Source organism: Mustela putorius, unplaced genomic scaffold (assembly GCF_011764305.1).
Source record: "Mustela putorius furo isolate JIRA1106 unplaced genomic scaffold, ASM1176430v1.1 tig00001075_pilon_pilon_pilon, whole genome shotgun sequence".
In the NCBI taxonomy this organism is placed as follows: Eukaryota; Metazoa; Chordata; class Mammalia; order Carnivora; family Mustelidae; genus Mustela; species Mustela putorius.
In genome coordinates this window covers 4,929,080-4,948,871 of record NW_025421560.1, presented here as the reverse complement: position 1 = coordinate 4,948,871, position 19,792 = coordinate 4,929,080, and the positions used below count along the sequence as shown (strand labels likewise).

Here is a 19,792-nt window from a genome sequence, read left to right as displayed (position 1 = left end):
GCCTGTGCTCTGTTCTAGGAATTTTATGGTGTCAGGTCTCACATTTAGGTCCCTAATCCAATTTGAGTTTTTGTGTGCAGTGTAAGAAGTCCCGTTTTATTCTTCTGCATGCAGCCATGCAGTTACCCTTTGTTGAAGAGACTTATTCCCATTAAATATTCTTGCCTCCTTCGTCAAAGATTGACAGTAGCATCATGGGTTTATTTCTGTGCTTTGTATGCAGTTCTATTGACCTAAGTGTCTATTTTTGTGCCAGTACCATACCTTTTTGATTACTACATACTATACTATACTATAATATAATTTGAAATCTGGAATAATGTTCCCTCCGGTTTTGATTTTCTTTTTCTTTCTTTCTTTCTTTTTTTTTTTTTTTTAAGATTTTATTTATTTATTTGACAGACGGAGATCACAAGTAGACAGAGAGGCAGACAGAGAGAGGAAGGGAAGCAGGCTCCCCGCTGAGCAGAGAACCCGACATGGGGCTCGATCCCAGGACCCTGGGATCATGGCCCCAGCCGAAGGCAGAGGCTTTAACCCACTGAGACACCCAGGTGCCCCTGTAGTTCTGTTTTTTAATGGTGTCTTCACCTGGCTTCAGTATCAGGATGATACAGGCCTCAGAGAATGAATTTGGAAATTTTCCTTCCTCTTAATTTTTTTGAAATATTTTGAGAAGAATAGGTATTAACTTTTCTTGGAATGTTTGATAAAATTTGCCTATGAAGCCATCTGGTCCTGAAGTTTTGTTTGTTGGGAATTTTTATTTTTTTTTTAAGATTATGTTTATTTAGGGGCGCCTGGGTGGCTCAGTGGGTTAAGCCTCTGCCTTCGGCTCGGGTCATGATCCCAGGGGCCTGGGATCGTGTCCCGCATGGGGCTCTCTGCTCAGCAGGGAGCCTGCTTCTCTTCATCTCTCTCTCTGTCTGTCTCTCTGCCTATTTGTGATCTCTCTCTCTGTCAAATAAATAAAATCTTAAAAAAAAAAAGATTATGTTTATTTATTTGACAGAGAGAGATCACAAGTAGGCAGGCAGGCAGAGAGAGAGAGAGGGAAGCAGGTTCCCCGCTGAGATGAGAGCCCCATGCTGGGCTTGATCCCAGGACCCTGGGATCATGACCTGAGCTGAAGGCAGAGGCTTTAACCCACTGAGCCACCCAGGCGCCCCATGTTGGGAATTTTTTGATTACTGATTCAATTTCATTGCTGGTTATCAGTCTGTTTAAATGTTCTTTCTTCCTGTTGCTGTTTTGATAGATCATATGTTTCTAGGAATTTGTCCATTTCCTCTAGGTTGTCCAGGTTTGGAATATGTAATTTTTCATAATACTCTCCTGTAGTTACTTGTATTTCTGTGGTGTCCATTGTTACTTTCTCTCATTTGCAATTTTGTTTGGGTCCTCTCTCTTTCTCTCTTTCCCCCCTTTTTTTTAAAGAGCCTGGCTAGAGGTTTATCAGTTTTGTTTATCTTTTCTAGGAACTAGCTCCTGATTTCATAGATTTCTTCTATTTTGTTTAAAATTTTTCTGTATCATTTATTTGTGCTCTAATCTTTATTATTTCCTTCCTTCTGCTGGTTTTGGGTTTTGTTATTCTTTTTATAGCTCCTTATATGTAAATTTAGGTTCTTTGAGATATTTCCTACTTCCTGAGGTAGGCCTGTATGGTCCTAAACTTCCCTCTTAGAACTGCTTTTGCTCTATCCGCAAGATTTTGGACCATTGCGTTTTCATTTTAATTTGTTTCCATGTAATTTTTTATTTCTTTGAGGTCTTGGATGACTCATTCATTGTTTAGTAGCATGTTATTTAACCTTGATGAATTTGCGCTCTTTTCAGATTTTTTCCTGTGGTTGACTTCCAGTGTCATAGTGTTGTGGTCAGAAAAGATGCATGGTATGACTTCCATCTTCTTGAATTTGTTCAGGCTTGTTTTATGGGCTAATCTGTGATCTGTTCTGGAAAGTGTTCTGTGTGCACTTGTGGAGAATATGTATCTGCTGTCTTAGGATGGAATGCTCTGAAAATATCTTTTAAATCCATCTGGTCTGGTGAATGGAGCCATTGTTTCCTTGTTGATTTTCTGTTTGGACAATCTGTCCATTGATGTAAGAGGGGTGTTATAGTCTCCTATTATTATTGCATTCCTATCGATTAGTTTTTTTATGTTTGTTGTTAACTTTGTGTTTGGGTGCTCCCATGTTGGGTGCATAAATATTTATAATTGTGTATCTTCTTGTTAGAGTCTCCCCTTCATCATCATATAGTGTTCTTCTTTATCTCCTGTTACAGTCTTTGTTTTAAAGTCTATTTTGTTTGGGGCGCCTGGGTGGCTCAGTGGGTTAAGCCGCTGCCTTCGGCTCAGGTCATGATCTCAGGGTCCTGGGATCGAGCCCCGCATCAGACTTTCTGCTCAGCAGGGAGCCTGCTTCCTCCTCTCTGCCTGCCTCTCTGCCTTCTTGTGATCTCTCTCTCTGTCAAATAAATAAATAAAATCTTTTAAAAAAAATAAAGTCTATTTTGTTTGATTCAAGTATTACTACTCCAGCTTTCTTTTGACATCCATTTGGGTGATGAATCTTTCCTCATCCTCTTACATTTAGTCGGCAGTTGTTTTTACGTTGGAGATGAGTCTCTTGTAGGCAGCCTTATAGATGGCTCTTGTTTTTTTTTATCCACTCTGTGTAATTCAGAGACACCCCATGTCTTTGGATTGAAGTGTCTAGTCCATTTACATTCAAAGTAGTTATTGGTAGATATAAATTTATTACCAAGTTGTTACTTCCTTTGCGATTGTTTTGTAATTTTTCTCTGATCTCTCTCTTGCTCTTTTTTGTGGTGCTTTGGCTTTCCTTAGTGATATACTTGGATTCCTTTCTCTTTATTCATTGCATATCTATTGCTGGTTTTGTTTTTCTTTATTTCTTTTCAGTGTAACAGAATTCATTGTTTATGTACCACTCCCAATGTTCCATGCAATAAGTGCCCTCTATAATACCCACCACCTGGCTCCCCCGACTTCCCACCCCCGACCCCTTCAAAACCCTCAGGTTGTTTTTCAGAGTCCATAGTCTCTCATGGTTCACCTCCCCTTCCAATTTCCCTCAACTCCCTTCTCCTCTCCATCTCCCCATGTCCTCCATGTTATTTGTTATTGCTGGTTTTTGATTTGTGGTTACCATTAGGCTTGTATATAACATCTTCTGCATATAGCAGTCTGTGCTAAGTAGATGGTCATTTAAGTTTGAACCCATTCTTTATTCCTTTCTGCTTAACATTTTGGACATATGGTGTCATATTTTATATCCTTTGTGAATCTCTTGACTGATATTTACAGATACACTTATTTTTACTGCTTTTATGTTTCCTACTTTTCCTAGTCTCACTTAAAGTTTTTTCTTTCCACTCAAAGAGTCCCCTTTAACGTATGGCTGGTGTAGTAGTCATAAACTCCATTAGTTTTTGTTTGTCTGAGAAACTCTTTATTTTTCCTTCTATTCTGAATGATAGGCTTGCTGGATAGAGTATCCTTGGCTGCAGATTTTTCTTTTCAGCACTTGAAATCTATCATGCCACTCTCTTCTGGCTTATAAATCTTCTGGTAAAAAAAAAATCAGCTGATAGCTCTTTGGGGTTTCCCCTTGTATGTAACGGTGTTCTTTTTTCTTCCTGCTTAAAATTTTTTTTCTTCATCACTGCTTTTTGCCATTTTAACTACTATGTGTCTTGGTGTGGATCACCTTGGGTTGATTTTGTTGGGGAATCTCTCTGTCTCCTGGATCTCAGTATCTGTTTCCTTCCCCAGATTCAGGAAGTTTTAGCTATTATTTCTTCAAATAAAATTTCTGTTCTCTTCTTTTTCTACTTCTTCCAGGATCCCTGTAATTTGAATGTTATTACACTTAATGGAGTCACTGAGTTCCCTAAGTCTATTCTCATTTTGTATAACTTTTTTTTTCTCTCACATGCTCGGCTTGATTACTTTCCTTTACTCTGTCTTCCAGGTTGTTGATTCATTTGCCTGTTTCCTCTAACCTACTATTTATTCCATTTAGTGTATTTTTATTTTTATTTATTGTGTTCTTCATCTCTGATGTGTTCCTTTTTATTTCTGTGTTAAGGGTCTCCCTGATGTCCTCCATTCTTTTGTCAAGCCCAGTGAGTATGTTTATGATCATTACTTAAAATTTTCTATCAGCCATACTACTTAAATCCATTTCACTTCGGTCTGTTGCTGTGGTTTTGTCCTGTTCTTTCAATTGGGACATATTCCTTATCTCATTTTGTCTGTTTCTCTGTATCTGTTTCTCTGTGTTAGCGAAGTCAGCTCTGCGTCCTCCTCTTGAAGTTCATGGTCTTATGAACAAGATGTCCTGTAGTGCCCTGTGGTAGAGTTGTCCCCTATTCTGCAGGACCTGGCAGATACAGGGACTGTCTCCTGTGTGTGTTGCATATGTTCTGCTCTTGTGTCCTGGCCAGCTTTTCCTTTAGTCCAGTTGTCTAAGCCGGTCTCAGCTTGTTGTGGGCTGTGTTTGTTCCCCCGCTGGAGTGCTGCACATTTTAACAAGGTGTGTGCTGGTCTGTTTGTGAGATGAGATCTGTTTCCTGCACTGGTGGATGGAGGGCTGTGTGGGTGGGGTACCAGTTACAACAGGATGTGTCTTGAGCTTCTGCAAGGTCCACAGCTGCTCAGACTGAGGCCCTGCAAAAGGTGTGGGTCAGGAAAAGCTGCTGCTGGTGATGTTTACACTGGTCTTCCGTGGGAGGGCTCCAAAACCAGAACTGACACAAATGTGTCAAAAAGGGGACCTTACTAGGTATGGGTGGGTGGAGCTCAGTGTAACCAATTTATCTAGAAAGCATTGCATAGTGCTGGTTCCCACAGGTGCCTATGTGTTTATGTTGTGAGTGGGGATGTGGAGGTGAGGGAAATGGTGCCTGCCTCCTTTGTTCCTGGAGGGGTCTCCCTGTGATCCCTGCCTTTCAAGACATGCTCTGAGATTAGCAAGTCTCCCTCCCATATACCCTAGGTGTTTTTTCAAATTGCTGCTTCTATGTTGTAGCTACCTGGGCCTTTTGTCCTATCTTTTCCCCCTCCCCCCGCTGTCTGTTTTAAGGGCAGGAACTCTGCTTCCTAATGCCTTTCAGCTCTCCCAGAGTAGAGGTGCTGATTTTTAAAAATCCAAGCTTCAAGTCCCACTGGTTGTAGGAACTCCTGAAATTTGGAGCCTCTGGCTTTCAAAACCAAAAGTTTCGGGGATTGGTCTTCCCCGTGCATGTGGGATAGTCTGTTTCTCACCCTTCCCTGTACCTCCAGTTCTTGACTGCAGACGGCCAAAGCCTGTTTCGTTCCCCACTGCATCTCTACCCTTCCTACCCAATTCGATGTGGCCTCTTCTCTGCCTTTAGTTGCAGAGTTTGTTCTGCCAGTCTTTGGGTTGTTTTCTAGATTATTTGTGTGAAGTTTTTGTTTTCTAGTTGTATCCATAGGATGAGGTGAGCCTAGGGTCCTCCTACCCCATCATCTTCCCAGCCTCAATCCCAGCTGGTTTATTTCATTCTTGATTTAGTTATTAGTTTTATATTTTTCATTACTTCTAATAATTCTCTTCTGTGATTGTTATGTGTTATTCATGACAATCATCTGTGATGCCTACCCCAGTATGTCTAAGAGGTTTATTGTTAAGATTTGCATAAGTCAAGTTATTGTATTTAGCATCAAACCTTTAGAAAAACTGCTAAAGGTTTTGATTTTAGCATATTATACTATACTAGTCAGAGGACACACTGTAGCCAGCAGTCACTTTTGGTTAGTATTCCTTCCACATTTTAAATTCAGGTTCGTTGCTGTTAGATTTGACTTAAGTTTTATAGTCTTCTCTCTTCTCCCTTCTGTTAGATGTACTAGCAAATACTAAAATAATAAAATGCTGGCAACAAGTAAAGTTTTAATCTATTAATCTTTTTATTGATTAGGGAAATATCTCTAATCATTATTTATATTCTTCCACCTGGCAGGAAGATATTTATTCTGAATATTTGGTTAAGTTTACCTAAGCTAAAATTTACCATGACACATGAAAAGATTTTAGTAGGTATTTTGCTATACCATAGAATCCGATGCTGGAAATCAGTCCCCTAGATTGATTAGAGGATCAACCTGTGATTTTCTGCTTTCAGATATGATTTTTTGTTTGTTTAAAATTGTGTCTGATGAACCAGTTATAATGATTTCTAGGTTTGCTTATTAAAGCCTGAAACTAATTTCTGGCTTTGTTGAAAAGAAAGCTGGACATAGGGATTTTCTTTTTTTTTTTTTTTTAATTTTTAATTTTTAATTTTTTATAAACATATATTTTTATCTCCAGGGGTACAGGTCTGTGAATCACCAGGTTTACACACTTCACAGCACTCACCAAAGCACATACCCTCCCCAATGTCCATAATCCCACCCCCTTCTCCCAACCTCCCTCCCCAGCAACCCTCAGTTTGTTTTGTGAGATTAAGAGTCACTTATGGTTTGTCTCCCTCTCCCAATTCCATCTTGTTTCATTGATTCTTCTTCTACCCACTTAAGCCCCCATGTTGCATCACCACTTCCTCATATCAGGGAGATCATATGATAGTTGTCTTTCTCCGCTTGACTTATTTCGCTAAGTATGATACACTCTAGTTCCATCCATGTTGTCACAAATGGCAAGATTTCATTTCTTTTGATGGCTGCATAGTATTCCATTGTGCATATATACCACATCTTCTTGATCCATTCATCTGTTGATGGACATCTAGGTTCTTTCCATAGTTGGGCTATTGTGGACATTGCTGCTATAAACATTCGGGTGCACGTGCCCCTTTGGATCACTACGTTTGTATCTTTAGGGTAAATACCCAGTAGTGCAATTGCTGGGTCATAGGGCAGTTCTATTTTCAACATTTTGAGGAACCTCCATGCTGTTTTCCAGAGTGGCTGCACCAGCTTGCATTCCCACCAACAGTGTAGGAGGGTTTCCCTTTCTCCGCATCCTCGCCAGCATCTGTCATTTCCTGACTTGTTGATTTTAGCCATTCTGACTGGTGTGAGGTGATATCGCATTGTGGTTTTGATTTGTATTTCCCTGATGCCCAGTGAGTGATATGGAGCACTTTTTCATGTGTCTGTTGGCCATCTGGATGTCTTCTTTGCAGAAATGTCTGTTCATGTCCTCTGCCCATTTCTTGATTGGATTATTCTTTGGGTGTTGAGTTTGCTAAGTTCTTTATAGATTTTGGACACTAGTCCTTTATCTGATATGTCGTTTGCAAATATCTTCTCCCATTCTGTCAGTTGTCTTTTGATTTTATTAACTGTTTCCTTTGCTTTGCAAAAGCTTTTGATCTTGATGAAATCCCAATAGTTCATTTTTGCCCTTGCTTCCCTTGCCTTTGGCGATGTTCCTAGGAAGATGTTGCTGCGGCTGAGGTCGAAGAGGTTGCTGCCTGTGTTCTCCTCAAGGATTTTGATGGATTCCTTTTGCACATTGAGGTCCTTCATCCATTTTGAGTCTATTTTTGTGTGTGGTGTAAGGAAATGGTCCAATTTCATTTTTCGGCATGTGGCTGTCCAATTTTCCCAGCACCACTTATTGAAGAGGCTGTCTTTTTTCCATTGGACATTCTTTCCTGCTTTGTCGAAGATTATTTGACCATAGAGTTGAGGGTCTATTTCTGGGCTCTCTATTCTGTTCCATTGATCTATGTGTCTGTTTTTGTGCCAGTACCATGCTGTCTTGATGATGACAGCTTTGTGACATAGGGATTTTCTGTTAGTAAACCCTGATAACCTAGATTGGTAAACCAAGGTCAATCCTGTGTACCAAGGAACTGGTTCTGTCAGTATTAATCCCAAACTGCCTTCACTTTAGATGTCAGTTTAGAGCAGCAATTAAGATTGAGCATAAAATTTTTCAAAGAACTTTGAAAATTTTTAAAGCTTCTCTTTCTGTGGTAGGAAAGTTTATGGAATAGTGATTTTTATCAGTTTTTTTAACCTAAAAATTATGTGAAATATTCCATACTGCATTACAGTTTAAATTATAGCTGATTTGGGCGTGTCTGGTTGGCTCAGTGGGTTAAGCCTCTGCCTTTGGCTCAGGTCATGAACTTAGGGTCCTGGGATGGACCCCCACATCGGGCTCTCTGCTCAGCGGGGAGCCTGCTTCTCCCTCTCTCTCTTGCTCTACCTGCCTCTCTACTTGTGATCTCTCTCTCTCTCTCTCTCTGTCAAATAAATAAATAAAATCTTTTTAAAAATTTTAGCTGATTTTGACACTGTTATTTTGTATATGTCATTCAGTTTGCTAAATTATGATTTACAAGTCCATAAATTGGTATTTTATTAGATAGTATGAAAACAATTTGAATGAATGTTCATTTTTTCATCATAGAATAAAATAGTCTCTGTATTTGAGCAGTGGCATTACTATTTGTGAAGAAATCTCAAGGAAAAAATGAAGATAACTTCCTAAATTTTTCTTGTTATTCTTTTAAGAGCAAAATTCCAGTCGGAATTAAAGCTGGGAGTTCTAATAAGGTGAGTCACTTTTCTTCCTTGAATATTTTTGCTTTACATTGTGAACTTACATTTCCTGCTTGACAGTGGTTGCAGAAGAGAACTGTTCTAGAATTAGTTGGCAGTGGGAACATTTTGCTCCATAGTCCCACCTTTTTAATTCTTGCCACAGGCAGAGAACTTGTATGTTTTTACAGTTAAATTATATAGATTCTTTTGAGATATATCAATTCTGTCTTCTGTAGAAGAACTATAGTAGCATAGTATAACTACAATTTTAGATGCCCTGTGCAACAGGTGTTTTATCATGCATGTATTTTTAGTCTTGTGTTCCAACTAGTCAACCTGTCATCTTCAGGATTATACTGTATAAGGTACACAGTTATGAAGGTATTTGGGGCATAGTACTTTTAAATGGCATTAAATTTTTTTTATTTTAAAAATATTTTTTCAGTTATTTTTTATTCTTCATTATGCTTTTGGAAATTTTGTCTCTGCTGATATATGTAGCTTTGTTAATTTTAATAGTTGTGTAGTACTCCATTGTATGAGTATCTCATTGGTTAGCTCTTCCTTTGCTGATGGGCATTTCAGTTGCTTGGGGTTTTTTGCTATTATCAACAGTGATGTATCAGCATTTTCATCCTTTGTCTCATTGTGTACACATGTAAGAGTAGACAGGTAGATATTTAGGTAGATATTTAGAAGTAAGGTTGCTGGGCCGTTGATTATGCCTATCTTAGCACGATGAGATAGTACCAACTACTTTCTAAAGTGGTTGTACTTCATTTTTAGTTTTGTTTTTTAGTGTTGCTCTGGATATGGTTTCAGTTTTACGACTGTTGGTTCAAGGGTTTATTCATTTTTATAGCTCTAGATAAATATTGTCAAATTACTTTCCCAAGAGGGTTTTCTTATTTTACATGATCACCAACATACCAGTGGTAATTGTTTTTAATGTCTTCTTTAGTTGGTGAGGATTTGTGACTCATTTTGATTTCCATTTCTTACATATGTGAGAGGTTTTGATAATAGGATATATCTGTGTCATCACTGACCGATTGCCAGTGGAACTTGAAATAGAGAGAAAGCTAATAGTTATTACTAAACTTACTATGTACTTCCTTTCAGTACTCAAAAGTGGCAAACGATACCAAAGAATTAGAAGACTGTGAGCAAGCTAATAAACTGGGAGCAATTAACAGCACGCTAAGGCAAGTTTAAAAAATATTCTCTTATTTAGTGTATTTATATCAGAAATATTCTGTTTTTTCTTGTGATTTTGATGAAACAGTAAAGTTTCAAGTCATTCTCTTTTTTTTTTTTTCAAGTCATTCTTAAGAAGTTATTCTTCATCCTAAATTTCTTGATTGCTTTGCTTCCTCCTCCTAGTGGATTTGTTCTTAAATTTCAAAAATATATCATCAATAGTGACTTTATCAAAATGTAAAAATACAGAAGAAAGATTGTTCTGCTAGCAGGACTTATGGATCCATTCTTCCTGGTTATTATAGTAAAAGGAACTTGAACTTCTAAGTCTTTGGTAAATAGTAATTCAATCTGTGTGTTATATTTTGAACAGTTAAAGTTTTGATTACCATGACTATTGAGTTTCATAGATTTTTTTTTCTGTTGACTTTTCCTTATTTTCTCTAAGTAAAACCTGCTTGTGAAGGCCAACATGATTTGTGAGTGGTCTCAGATTATGCACTATGAAATGACTGAACATATCTATAATTGAGAGTAGGGAATGGATTATTACTAATCTTTTTAATTTCCCTGTTTGCTTAGGTTGGCATTTGTGTACTATAATTGTTAGACTTAATAAAGTTATCAGTCATTATTTATTGAAAAATTTTAATATAGAAAACTAGAGAAGATAATATAAGATAACATAATAAGATAATAAAATAAATACATTTTATTTTATTTATTTTTTTATTTAGTGACTAGATATTAACTTTTTCTACTATGTTTTTAAAAAGAGAGAAATGTAGATAAATTTGAAATCCCCTATGCCCTATATCCCAATTCTATTTTCTTTCCTTCTTAGAGGTAACTACTGTCATGAATCCATCTATGGTTTTGTTTTTATTATATATATAAAATGATGGTTATTTTACATATGATTTTATTTTTTCCTTATATAAAATAATACTGAATTTAACATCCAAATTTATTTTTACACTGTACATATTGCGTTCTAGATCTATGTTAAAACATGGGAGATTTGTCTCATTATTTCAGCTGATGAATGGTTTTTATCAGATGACTATTACCTATTTTACTTAGCTGTTCCTCTACTGATAGACATTTGAATTATTCAGATTTCTTACTTCTAACAAATTATGTGACCTTGAGTGCCTTGATAATTTTTTTGGCATAAAGTAGGAAATTTGGCATGCAGTAGGGAGATTGCTGAACCTTATGATGCCCCCATGTACCTGTTCTTGATATTGCCTGAGGGCTTTCCAAAGTGCTTGTAGGACTGTGTACTGCCTCTGGGGCTGAGAACTGGTTTTGGTCTCCGCATCCTTGCCAGAAATTAATAATGTTTGCAGATGAAATAGCATCTCATTTTTGTTTAATTTGTATTTTGTTGATTATTAGTAACTTTGAGTGTTTTTTAATCTGTTTATTGCATATTAGTGTTTCTTAATGAATGCCTACAATATATGTCAAGCACTGTTCTAGAGTAGTATTAAGCATATAGTGTGGACATGACAAATTCTTTTTCTCATGAAGCTTAATCCTCTTTGGAGATCTGCAGTAAAAAAGTAAAATATATAAGAAGTAAGTAAAGTGGTGATGAGTGCCTGGGAGAAAGATAAAGCAGACAAGAATGACAGAGGGCTAGGAGTGGTGTGGATGGGGATGGGGAAGTGGCACTGTTTTAGATTGGGTGGTGAAAGAAAGCCACAGCAATAATGGTACAGTTGAACAAAGTGCCTATAAAGGCACAAGTCGTAAGTCATAGTATGGCTGCCTGAGGGAGAAGTATTCTAGGCATGTATAATTGTTAGTAAAAAGGACCTGTGACAGGAGGGTGCCTAGATGATTTGAAGACTCCCAAGAAGGCCAGTGTGGCTAGAGTATAGTGGTCAAGGGCAAAGTAGTAGAAGACTGAGTCAGAAGATGCTACGGGTGGTGGTGGGGTGGGGTGGAGGGCTTGAAGACAGCTACGAATGCTGCTTTTAAACTGAGTGGAATGGAAAGTCGCTGGAGAACTGGAGAGAATGCTTTGAGGCAGCCGGGTGCTATGTTATATGCTTATTGTACTAATCCAGGTAAGACAGAATGGTAATAGCTGTAGAAATGATGAGAAGTGGTCAGATTCTGGACAGATTTTGAAGAGCGAGCTGACAGGATTTGCTGAGGGATTTGAAGTGGGGTATGGAAAAAGATAGGAGCTATAAATGACTACAGGATTGGGAAGTAGAGGCCTCTGCTCCAGTAGCGGCCTAGAGAGCAATAGCGAGCAGATCGCTCAGCTTTCCCACTTGTTGCCACCTTCTGTGGAGCCTCCGCCTCCTCTGCTACGCCCCCGGCTTCCTCCTCTCCAGGCTGCGGTTAACCCGTACGCCCACTGGGCTGCACAGTGGTGACCCCAGCATCATGATGAGTGATGATAAACCAGGTGATCACCTAGACTTATTCTGTATACTTCAATCATTATGCTGAGGATTTGGAAAAGGTGTTTATTCATCATGGAATTATGGACAGGACCGAGCAGCTTACTCAAGATGTGATGAAGACATGGGAGGTCGTCACATTGTAGCCCTCTGTGTGCTCGAGGGAGGCTATAAATTCTTTGCTGACCTGCTGGATTGTATCAAAGCACTGAACAGAAATTGTGATGGATCCATTCCCATTACTGTAGATTTCATCAGACTGAAGAACTACTATAATGACCAGTCAACAGGGAACATCAAAGTAAATGATGGAGATGATCTCTCAACTTTTTTTTTTTAAAGATTTTATTTATTTATTTGTTAGAGAAAGAGAGAGAGAGAGAAAACGGGCAGGTAGAGTGGCTGGCAGAGGCAGAGAGAGAAACAGGCTCCTGGCTGAGCAAGGAACCCAACACGGGACTTGATCCCAGGATCCTGGAATCATGACCTGAGCCAAAGGCAGTGGCTTAACTGATTGAGCCACCCAGGCATCCTGATCTCTCAACTTTGACTGGAAAGGATGTCTTGATTATTGAGGATAAACTGACACTGGCAAAACAATGCAAACCTTGCTTTCATTGGTCAAGGAGCATAATCCAAAGATCGTCGAGGTTGGAAGCTTGCTGGTGAAGAGGACCCCTTGAAGTGTTGGCTATAAATCAGACTTTGTTGGATTTGAAATCCAGACAAGTTTATTGTAGGATATGCCCTTGACTATAATGACTACTTCAGGGATTTGAATCATGTTTGTGTCATTAGTGAAACTGGAAAAGGAAAGTACAAAGCCTAAGATGAGAGTTCATGTTGAGTTTGGAAGCATCTGGAGTCCCATTGAAGTTATCAGTAGAATGTTCTAGGTCTGTGGCCATCTGCTTAGTAGAGCTTTATTAAAGAATTTTTTTTAAATATTTTATTTATTTATTTGACAGACATATCACACAAGTAGGCAGAGAGGCAGGCAGAGAGAGCGAGAGAGAAGGAAGCAGGCTCCCCGCACAGCAGAGAGCCCAATGTGGGGCTCGATCCCAGGACCCTGAGACCATGACCCGAGCCGAAGGCAGAGGCCCCAACCCACTGAGCCACCCAGGTGCCCCTTAGTAGAGCTTTATTGAATGTATCCTCTCAAAATTTTATCCACTTAGTATTTTAGAAATGTCCATTGCTGCATTCCTGAAGTCTTTATTCGCAGTACGAGCCTATAGACTGTTCCTCTTTGAGTGGAGTGTTGTTTGACTTGTGAATGAATAATAATCTCTTAAACCACACCACTGTTGAATGAAAATACTGAAATTGTATTTGTAAGAAACATTTAAAGAGAAGATATATTAGTTTTTTAATTGGTATTTTAATTTTTATATATTCAAGAAAGAACAGAAGTGATTGACTATTGTTAACTCTATACCACTGTGTGTTTAGAAGAGTAAGGAGCAGTGAGTTTTTGTATCAGAGACAGCATCTACAGTATTGTTCTGTTGGGTAAATCATATGTCTTGGAATTATTTTACTGTCTCAGTAGAATTAACTGTTTTCTTGTGCTTAGTCAGATGATTTCCAGGGAATCTGTGTCAACAGTTCCTTTTAAATACAAATCAATATTCCAAAAAACGTAAAAAAAAAAAAAAGATTTGGAACTAGAAAACTAGGAGTTGCCGTTTACTGAACTGGGGCTACTTGCAGGAGGAACAAGTTTGATGGAAAATTATAGTTCAGTCTTGGACTTGCTGCATTTTAACTGCCTATGAGACATCTGTTGGAGATGTCCAGCAGGTAGTTAGATCCACAAGTCTCAATTTCAGGAGAGAGATAAAATGTGGGAGTCATGTGTGAATATATGGCACTTTAAAACCATATGACATTACCCAGGGAAGAATATAACTAGAGAAGTTATCCAGGGATTGGGACTTAAGTCACTGTAGAATTTTAAGGTAAAGTGCCTTTTTATATTCTTTGCTGTTATTTCTCCATGGTGAAACAACATGGGATTGGCGTGGGGTGTGGAGGTGGGATAGTATGTACTTTTAAAATATTATAATTTGGGGGCACCTGAGTGGTTCAGTGGGTTAAGCCTCTGCCTTCAGCTCAGGTCATGATCTCAGGTCCTGGGATGGAGCCCTGCTTTGGGCTCTCTGCTCAGCAGGGAGCCTGCTCCCCCCCCCTCTGCCAGACTCTCTGCCTACTTGTGATCTCTCTCTCTCTGTCAAAAGAATTTAAAAAAATATATTATTTGTAGGCATTCCTCATACAATCTGATCATAATTCTTTGGCTATATGCATTGTTAGGGCTTGTCTCTTAATTTTGCTTATAGATATTTTGTTGAACAGAGTTATTTTTAAATTTTTAAATCCAAGTATAACAGAAATAACAATAAAGTATACAAATGTTAAGCATAAAGGTGAGTTTAATTTTACAAAGCGAACCCAGCTCTGCAACAACTATCCAAAACAATGTACTTGCTGCCCTGAAGATTGCTGTGTGTAATTTTCTGGTCATTACCACTGTCCAAAGTTAACCATGATTTTGAATTACAGTAGCAGAAGTTAATTTTGCCTATTTTTTTTTAAAGATTTTATTTATTTATTTGACAGAGAGAAATCACAAGTAGATGGAGAGGCAGGCAGAGAGAGAGAGAGGGAAGCAGGCTCCCCGCTGAGCAGAGAGCCCGATGTGGGACTCAATCTCAGGACCCCGAGATTATGACCTGAGCCGAAGGCAGCGGCTTAACCCACTGAGCCACCCAGGCGCCCCAATTTTGCCTATTTTTATAAAATAATATGGAATGTATTTTTTGTGTCTGACTTATTAAGTGTCATGTTGTGAGAGTCATCCATGTTCTTGGACTTAGTAGTATCATTTAATTCTTTTTTTCATTGGTTTCCATAGTTAAGACTGCACCAAAATGTTCCCATCCTATCATTGATAGTTGGAGTTTTCCACTTCACAGCCATTCCAAAAAATATAGTGGCGGACATTTGGTGTTTGCATTTGGTGTGCATCTGTGTAGAATATACCTAGAGGTGAAATTAAGTAATACTGCTGAGACATTTTCCAAAATGACTCCTAAAATACATTGCTACTGGTAGTGTATGAGAGTTCCTCATTCCACAACTTCTCCAGCAGTTGGTACTATAACTTTTAAACAGCCTTACTGAAATTTAATTGACATGCAGTATACTGTACCTATTTAAATATGCCTTTTGGTGTTTTGATGAGTGTGTACACATGAAAATCAGTTTAATCAAGATAGTTATTTTGTCTACCACCCTGAGAAGTTTTCTCCTGCTCTTTGGAAATTGCTCTGGTCCTTTCCTTCCTGCCTCTGCATTGCCCACTTCGAAGGCCACTGGATTTAACCCAGCACCATCTTGACAGGAAGTCCCTGGTAAAGACTAGGAAGTTGTGACATAAGTAGCTTGGCATCCATCTTCAAACTGACTTTTAGAAAAGCTGGACTACTTCCCTTCAACCCACTTATAAGCCAGACCGAGCCAGCTCTGTTAGCATTAGATTAGCCTTCGCCATCTTTTCTGCTGCCGTGGCTTTCAGGCCATCTTAGCCTTAACTAGAACTTGCCTTCTTGCTTTATCTCATCCTGTATTCCAGCTGAGTCAACTATGATACAAGTATTTCCATTAACTTGTATTATTAAGTTAATTGAATATTCCCATAGGGATATGAATTAAATTGGAATTAAATGTGAATGTGAATTAAATTGTCACAAGGCAGAGAGAGAGAGGAGGAAGCAGGCTCCCTGCTGAGCAGAGAGCCCGATGCGGGGCTTGATCCCAGGACGCTAAGATTATGACCTGAGCCGAAGGCAGAGGCTTTAACCCACTGAGCCACCCAGGCGCCCCGGCAACATTTATTGATAGTGGATTTTGTGCAGCCAGCCTTATGTGGACTTCTAATGGTTATGTCACGTAGCGGTTTCTCAAATACAAAATAAATTCTTGACTATGACAGTAACATATTTAGGAACTATGTGATTTGTACTTGGTACACAAATAATTTTTTTACCTTGTTTTTTTCCTGTTGTATAGTAAATAAAGAAGAAGGATGATAGCTCTCTTACAGATGTTGCTGTTATGTATTTAAGACAGAGACGATCTGAATATAGGTTAAAGTGAATATAGGTCAGAATTTATTTGAATGACTATAATTGTTCCAAGATCTCCAAGTAGAGATCTTGATCTTATATTTTATTAAACGTGAGGTAGTATGGAAAGTGAATGATATGCCATGATTAAAGTGACATTGGTGCTACCAGTGAATACCATGTAGGAAGGGATCTCCTAGAAATGCAGTTTTGGTATTTTTGTCCTATAAATACAGAAGCAGTTTAAGTTAAAGGAATTATGAATGTAAATTTATTTCCTACTTTAGAAAAAAATGATTGCTATTTCTAAGTCAGTCAAAAAGGCTAGGTTGACTTTTGTATTTACATCTCCTATATTTTTGTAAATTAATTTTCTAGTAAAAACTATTATTGAAATAGGGCTCATAGTTTTAGCATAGTTAAATAGAAATACTTCATGGAAGTTAATATCTATATTTTTCAGGTAACTTGTTTATCATTCCTTCAGTAACCACTAATTGAACAATGAAACTAAATTAAAGACATGATCTCAGATTATGTTTTTAATTATATAAGATACAGTGTAACATTTTCCATTCCCAATTTAAATCATTTTTCTTTTTTATTCCCTCTTTCTCCTAGTAATCAAAGCAAAGAAGCGTTCATTGACTGGGCGAGATATGATGATTCACAGGATCACTTTTGTGAACTTGATGGTAATAAACTATTGTAATGAAGTTATTTTAACCTTAATCCTTTTATAAGAAATGGAAATCAGTGAAAATATAATCAGTTATACCTTGAATACACTGGGTATTGCTGAGTGGATCTTACTATTCATAATGGCATTTATTGAGAGCTTATGTTCTAGCCATGTGCTGAGTGCCTTAAGTACATTATTGCTAATCTTTATAGTTACCTGCATAACTGTGTATTATTTCATGTCCTGCGAAACTGAGTCTCAAGAAGACTAGCTTGCCCAGGATCACACAGTAACAAGAGGCTGAGACAGGATTTAATCCCAGATCTGACTGGATCCCATACGTATATTTTTCCCATCATGACACATCATTTCCTATGGACCTCTGTTTCAAGCCACTCAGTTTAGGTCCATGAACATATAAACATGTTCACATTGGAATTTTCTGGAGGTCCCAACAAACATAAAGACACCTTGCAATATTGGGGAGGACTCTAATTTGACTTCCCCACAAGCCTTTTCCCAAGAGTCCCCTGGAATAGTGTGAAGAGAGGGCGCTGTTCAGCAGTAACTACCATGACTCTTAATTTTGATCTAAGGAGAATATTCCCAAGAATTGTGCTGAGTAAACTTAAATCACTCACTTGGCCTCTCTTCACTTTTTACCTTGATATCATAGTTGGTGGAGAAGAATTTGGGGTTCAGGCATGCATGGCTGGAGGCAGCAGGAGTTCCTCAGAACTGGGAAAGCATTCAAGTAGTCATAGAGCTTCCTAGAGGGTTTTAGGGGATCCATCTGCAGAATTGTGCTCATCCTCCAGTCTGCCATGCAGCAAGTTAGAGTGAGCTGCTACAATAGCACAGCAGATTGAGAGGTTGCCAGGAGGTGCAGTGTTATCACCATGACTTATAGGGTTTCAGCAAGGACATTTTTTGTTTTTCAAAGATTTTATCTATGTATGTATGTATCTATCTATCTATCTATCTATCTATCCAATGTGAGCAGCCAGGAGGGGCAAAGGGAGAGGGAAAGCGAGAACTCAAGCAGTTTCCAGGCTGAGCATGGAGCCTGACTCAGGGCTTGATCTAACCACCCAAAGATCATGACCTGAGCCTCAATCAAGAGTCACACATTCGGGCACCTGGGTACCTCAGTGGGTTAAAGCCTCTGCCTTTACCTCAGGTCATGATCCCGGGATCTGATCCCAGGTCTGGGATCGAGCCCCGCATTGGGCTCTCTGCTCAACATTGGGTTCTCTGCTCAATGGGGAGCCTACTTCCACTCTCTCTGCCTGCCTTTCTGCCTACTTGTGATCTCTGTCTGTCAAATAAATAAATAAAATCTTTAAAAAAAATTTTTTTTAAGAGTCACACACTCAACCAACTGAGCTACCTAGGCAACCCCAGCAAGGATTTTTTTTTTTTTTTAGATTTTTTTTTTTTTTTTTTTTTAGTTGACAGAGAGGGCACAGCAGGGGGAGCAGCAGAGGGAGGAAGAGAAGCAGACCTCCACCCACCTCCCACACCCACGTGAGCAGGGAGCCCGACACAGGACAGACCCTGGGATCATGACCTAAGCTGAAGGTAGATGCCTAACCAACTGAGGCACCCAGGCACTGCACCTGCCGCCAGTAAGAATATTTTTAAGAGATCTGAAAAAAATTTCTTTGGGTATCTGGATAGAATAATGGGAAATTAATAAAATACTCCTGTTAGGATATTTAGAATTGACAAATGTTTCATCAAAGCAAGCTGTTGTACCTAGGTTAAGGATTGACATCACTGCTTACTCTTTAATTTGTTCTCCAGTTGTCATTCTAATTATGCTTAGTGTTCAACACTCACAGTCACTTCTTGCCAGCTTATCATTTTACCTATTTTTTGATTAAAATAAAACATTTTTAGTGCTTAATTAACATTTTTAAATTAAAAATCATTTCTGTGAATATTTCTTATAGTAAATAATGTCAGTATATATTTCTTTTATAGGTGTTTAACAAAAAATGCTACTCCATTCCGGAGCTCACTTGGTATGAGCAATGATGTATCAGTTACCTCTCATCAATATAGTGTTAACTAATTTTTCAACATTAGCTTATTATAAAAATGGAAGAGATGTCCTACAAGAATTTAGGATTTCATAATTTAAAAATTAGTAATTTTTATATTATGTGTAGTCCTGAAACATATAAACCATTTTACTGGTTGGATTACCACTACTTCTGTATGTGTATGTTTGTGTATGTCCCAATGATTTAAATATACAATTTTTTAAAACACTTCAGAGTAGCTTTAGAGTCATCGTCTAGTTATTTCAGTTACGTAAAACCTTTTGATTAAAACAATCTAAAGAATATTCACCCCAGTTTATTGGTATATATCTCTATACCCCTGTTCTCCGTTTTGTTTTTGTTCTGTCTTTATTTGAAGAGAAGATGACCCTTACAGATCAAATAGTAGATTTTTAAATAATTTAGCAGTTTAAGGTAAGCTCCTTTCCCTACTCCTGTTTTGTTGTTGTTGTCGCTGTTGTCTCTATGCATGGCCTCTTCTGCTTCGGGTTCCTGCTCAAATGTCACCTCATCAGAGAAACCTGCTGTCACCTGTCTGTAGAAAACAGCAACCACTCTCAGTTCGAGTGTTGACACTGCTGACGGCTCTGAGTACCAAGAATGACCAGAGAGTGCAGGGAAGGTTATTTGGTTAATCTGTTTATTGTCCGTCTACTCCAACTAGATTGTCAGCTGCCTGAGGCTTTGTCTTTCAGGTTCACTGCTTTATCCCTAGTGCCTAGAACAGT

At 38.4% G+C, this 19,792-nt stretch overlaps 1 protein-coding gene across 4 annotated transcripts in view; it reads left to right on the top strand.

Annotated features, from left to right (window-relative positions):
• The window catches only part of ERO1B (endoplasmic reticulum oxidoreductase 1 beta), a 60,614-nt gene that overhangs the window by 15,375 nt on the left and 25,447 nt on the right, over positions 1-19,792 (top strand). For all 4 annotated transcript variants that reach the window (XM_045087289.1, XM_045087288.1, XM_045087291.1 and 1 more), the window contains 3 exons: positions 8,528-8,569; positions 9,680-9,762; positions 16,935-17,008. In XM_045087289.1, the coding sequence (XP_044943224.1) occupies positions 8,528-8,569; positions 9,680-9,762; positions 16,935-17,008 (199 nt within the window). The remainder of the gene's footprint in view (positions 1-8,527; positions 8,570-9,679; positions 9,763-16,934; positions 17,009-19,792) is intronic.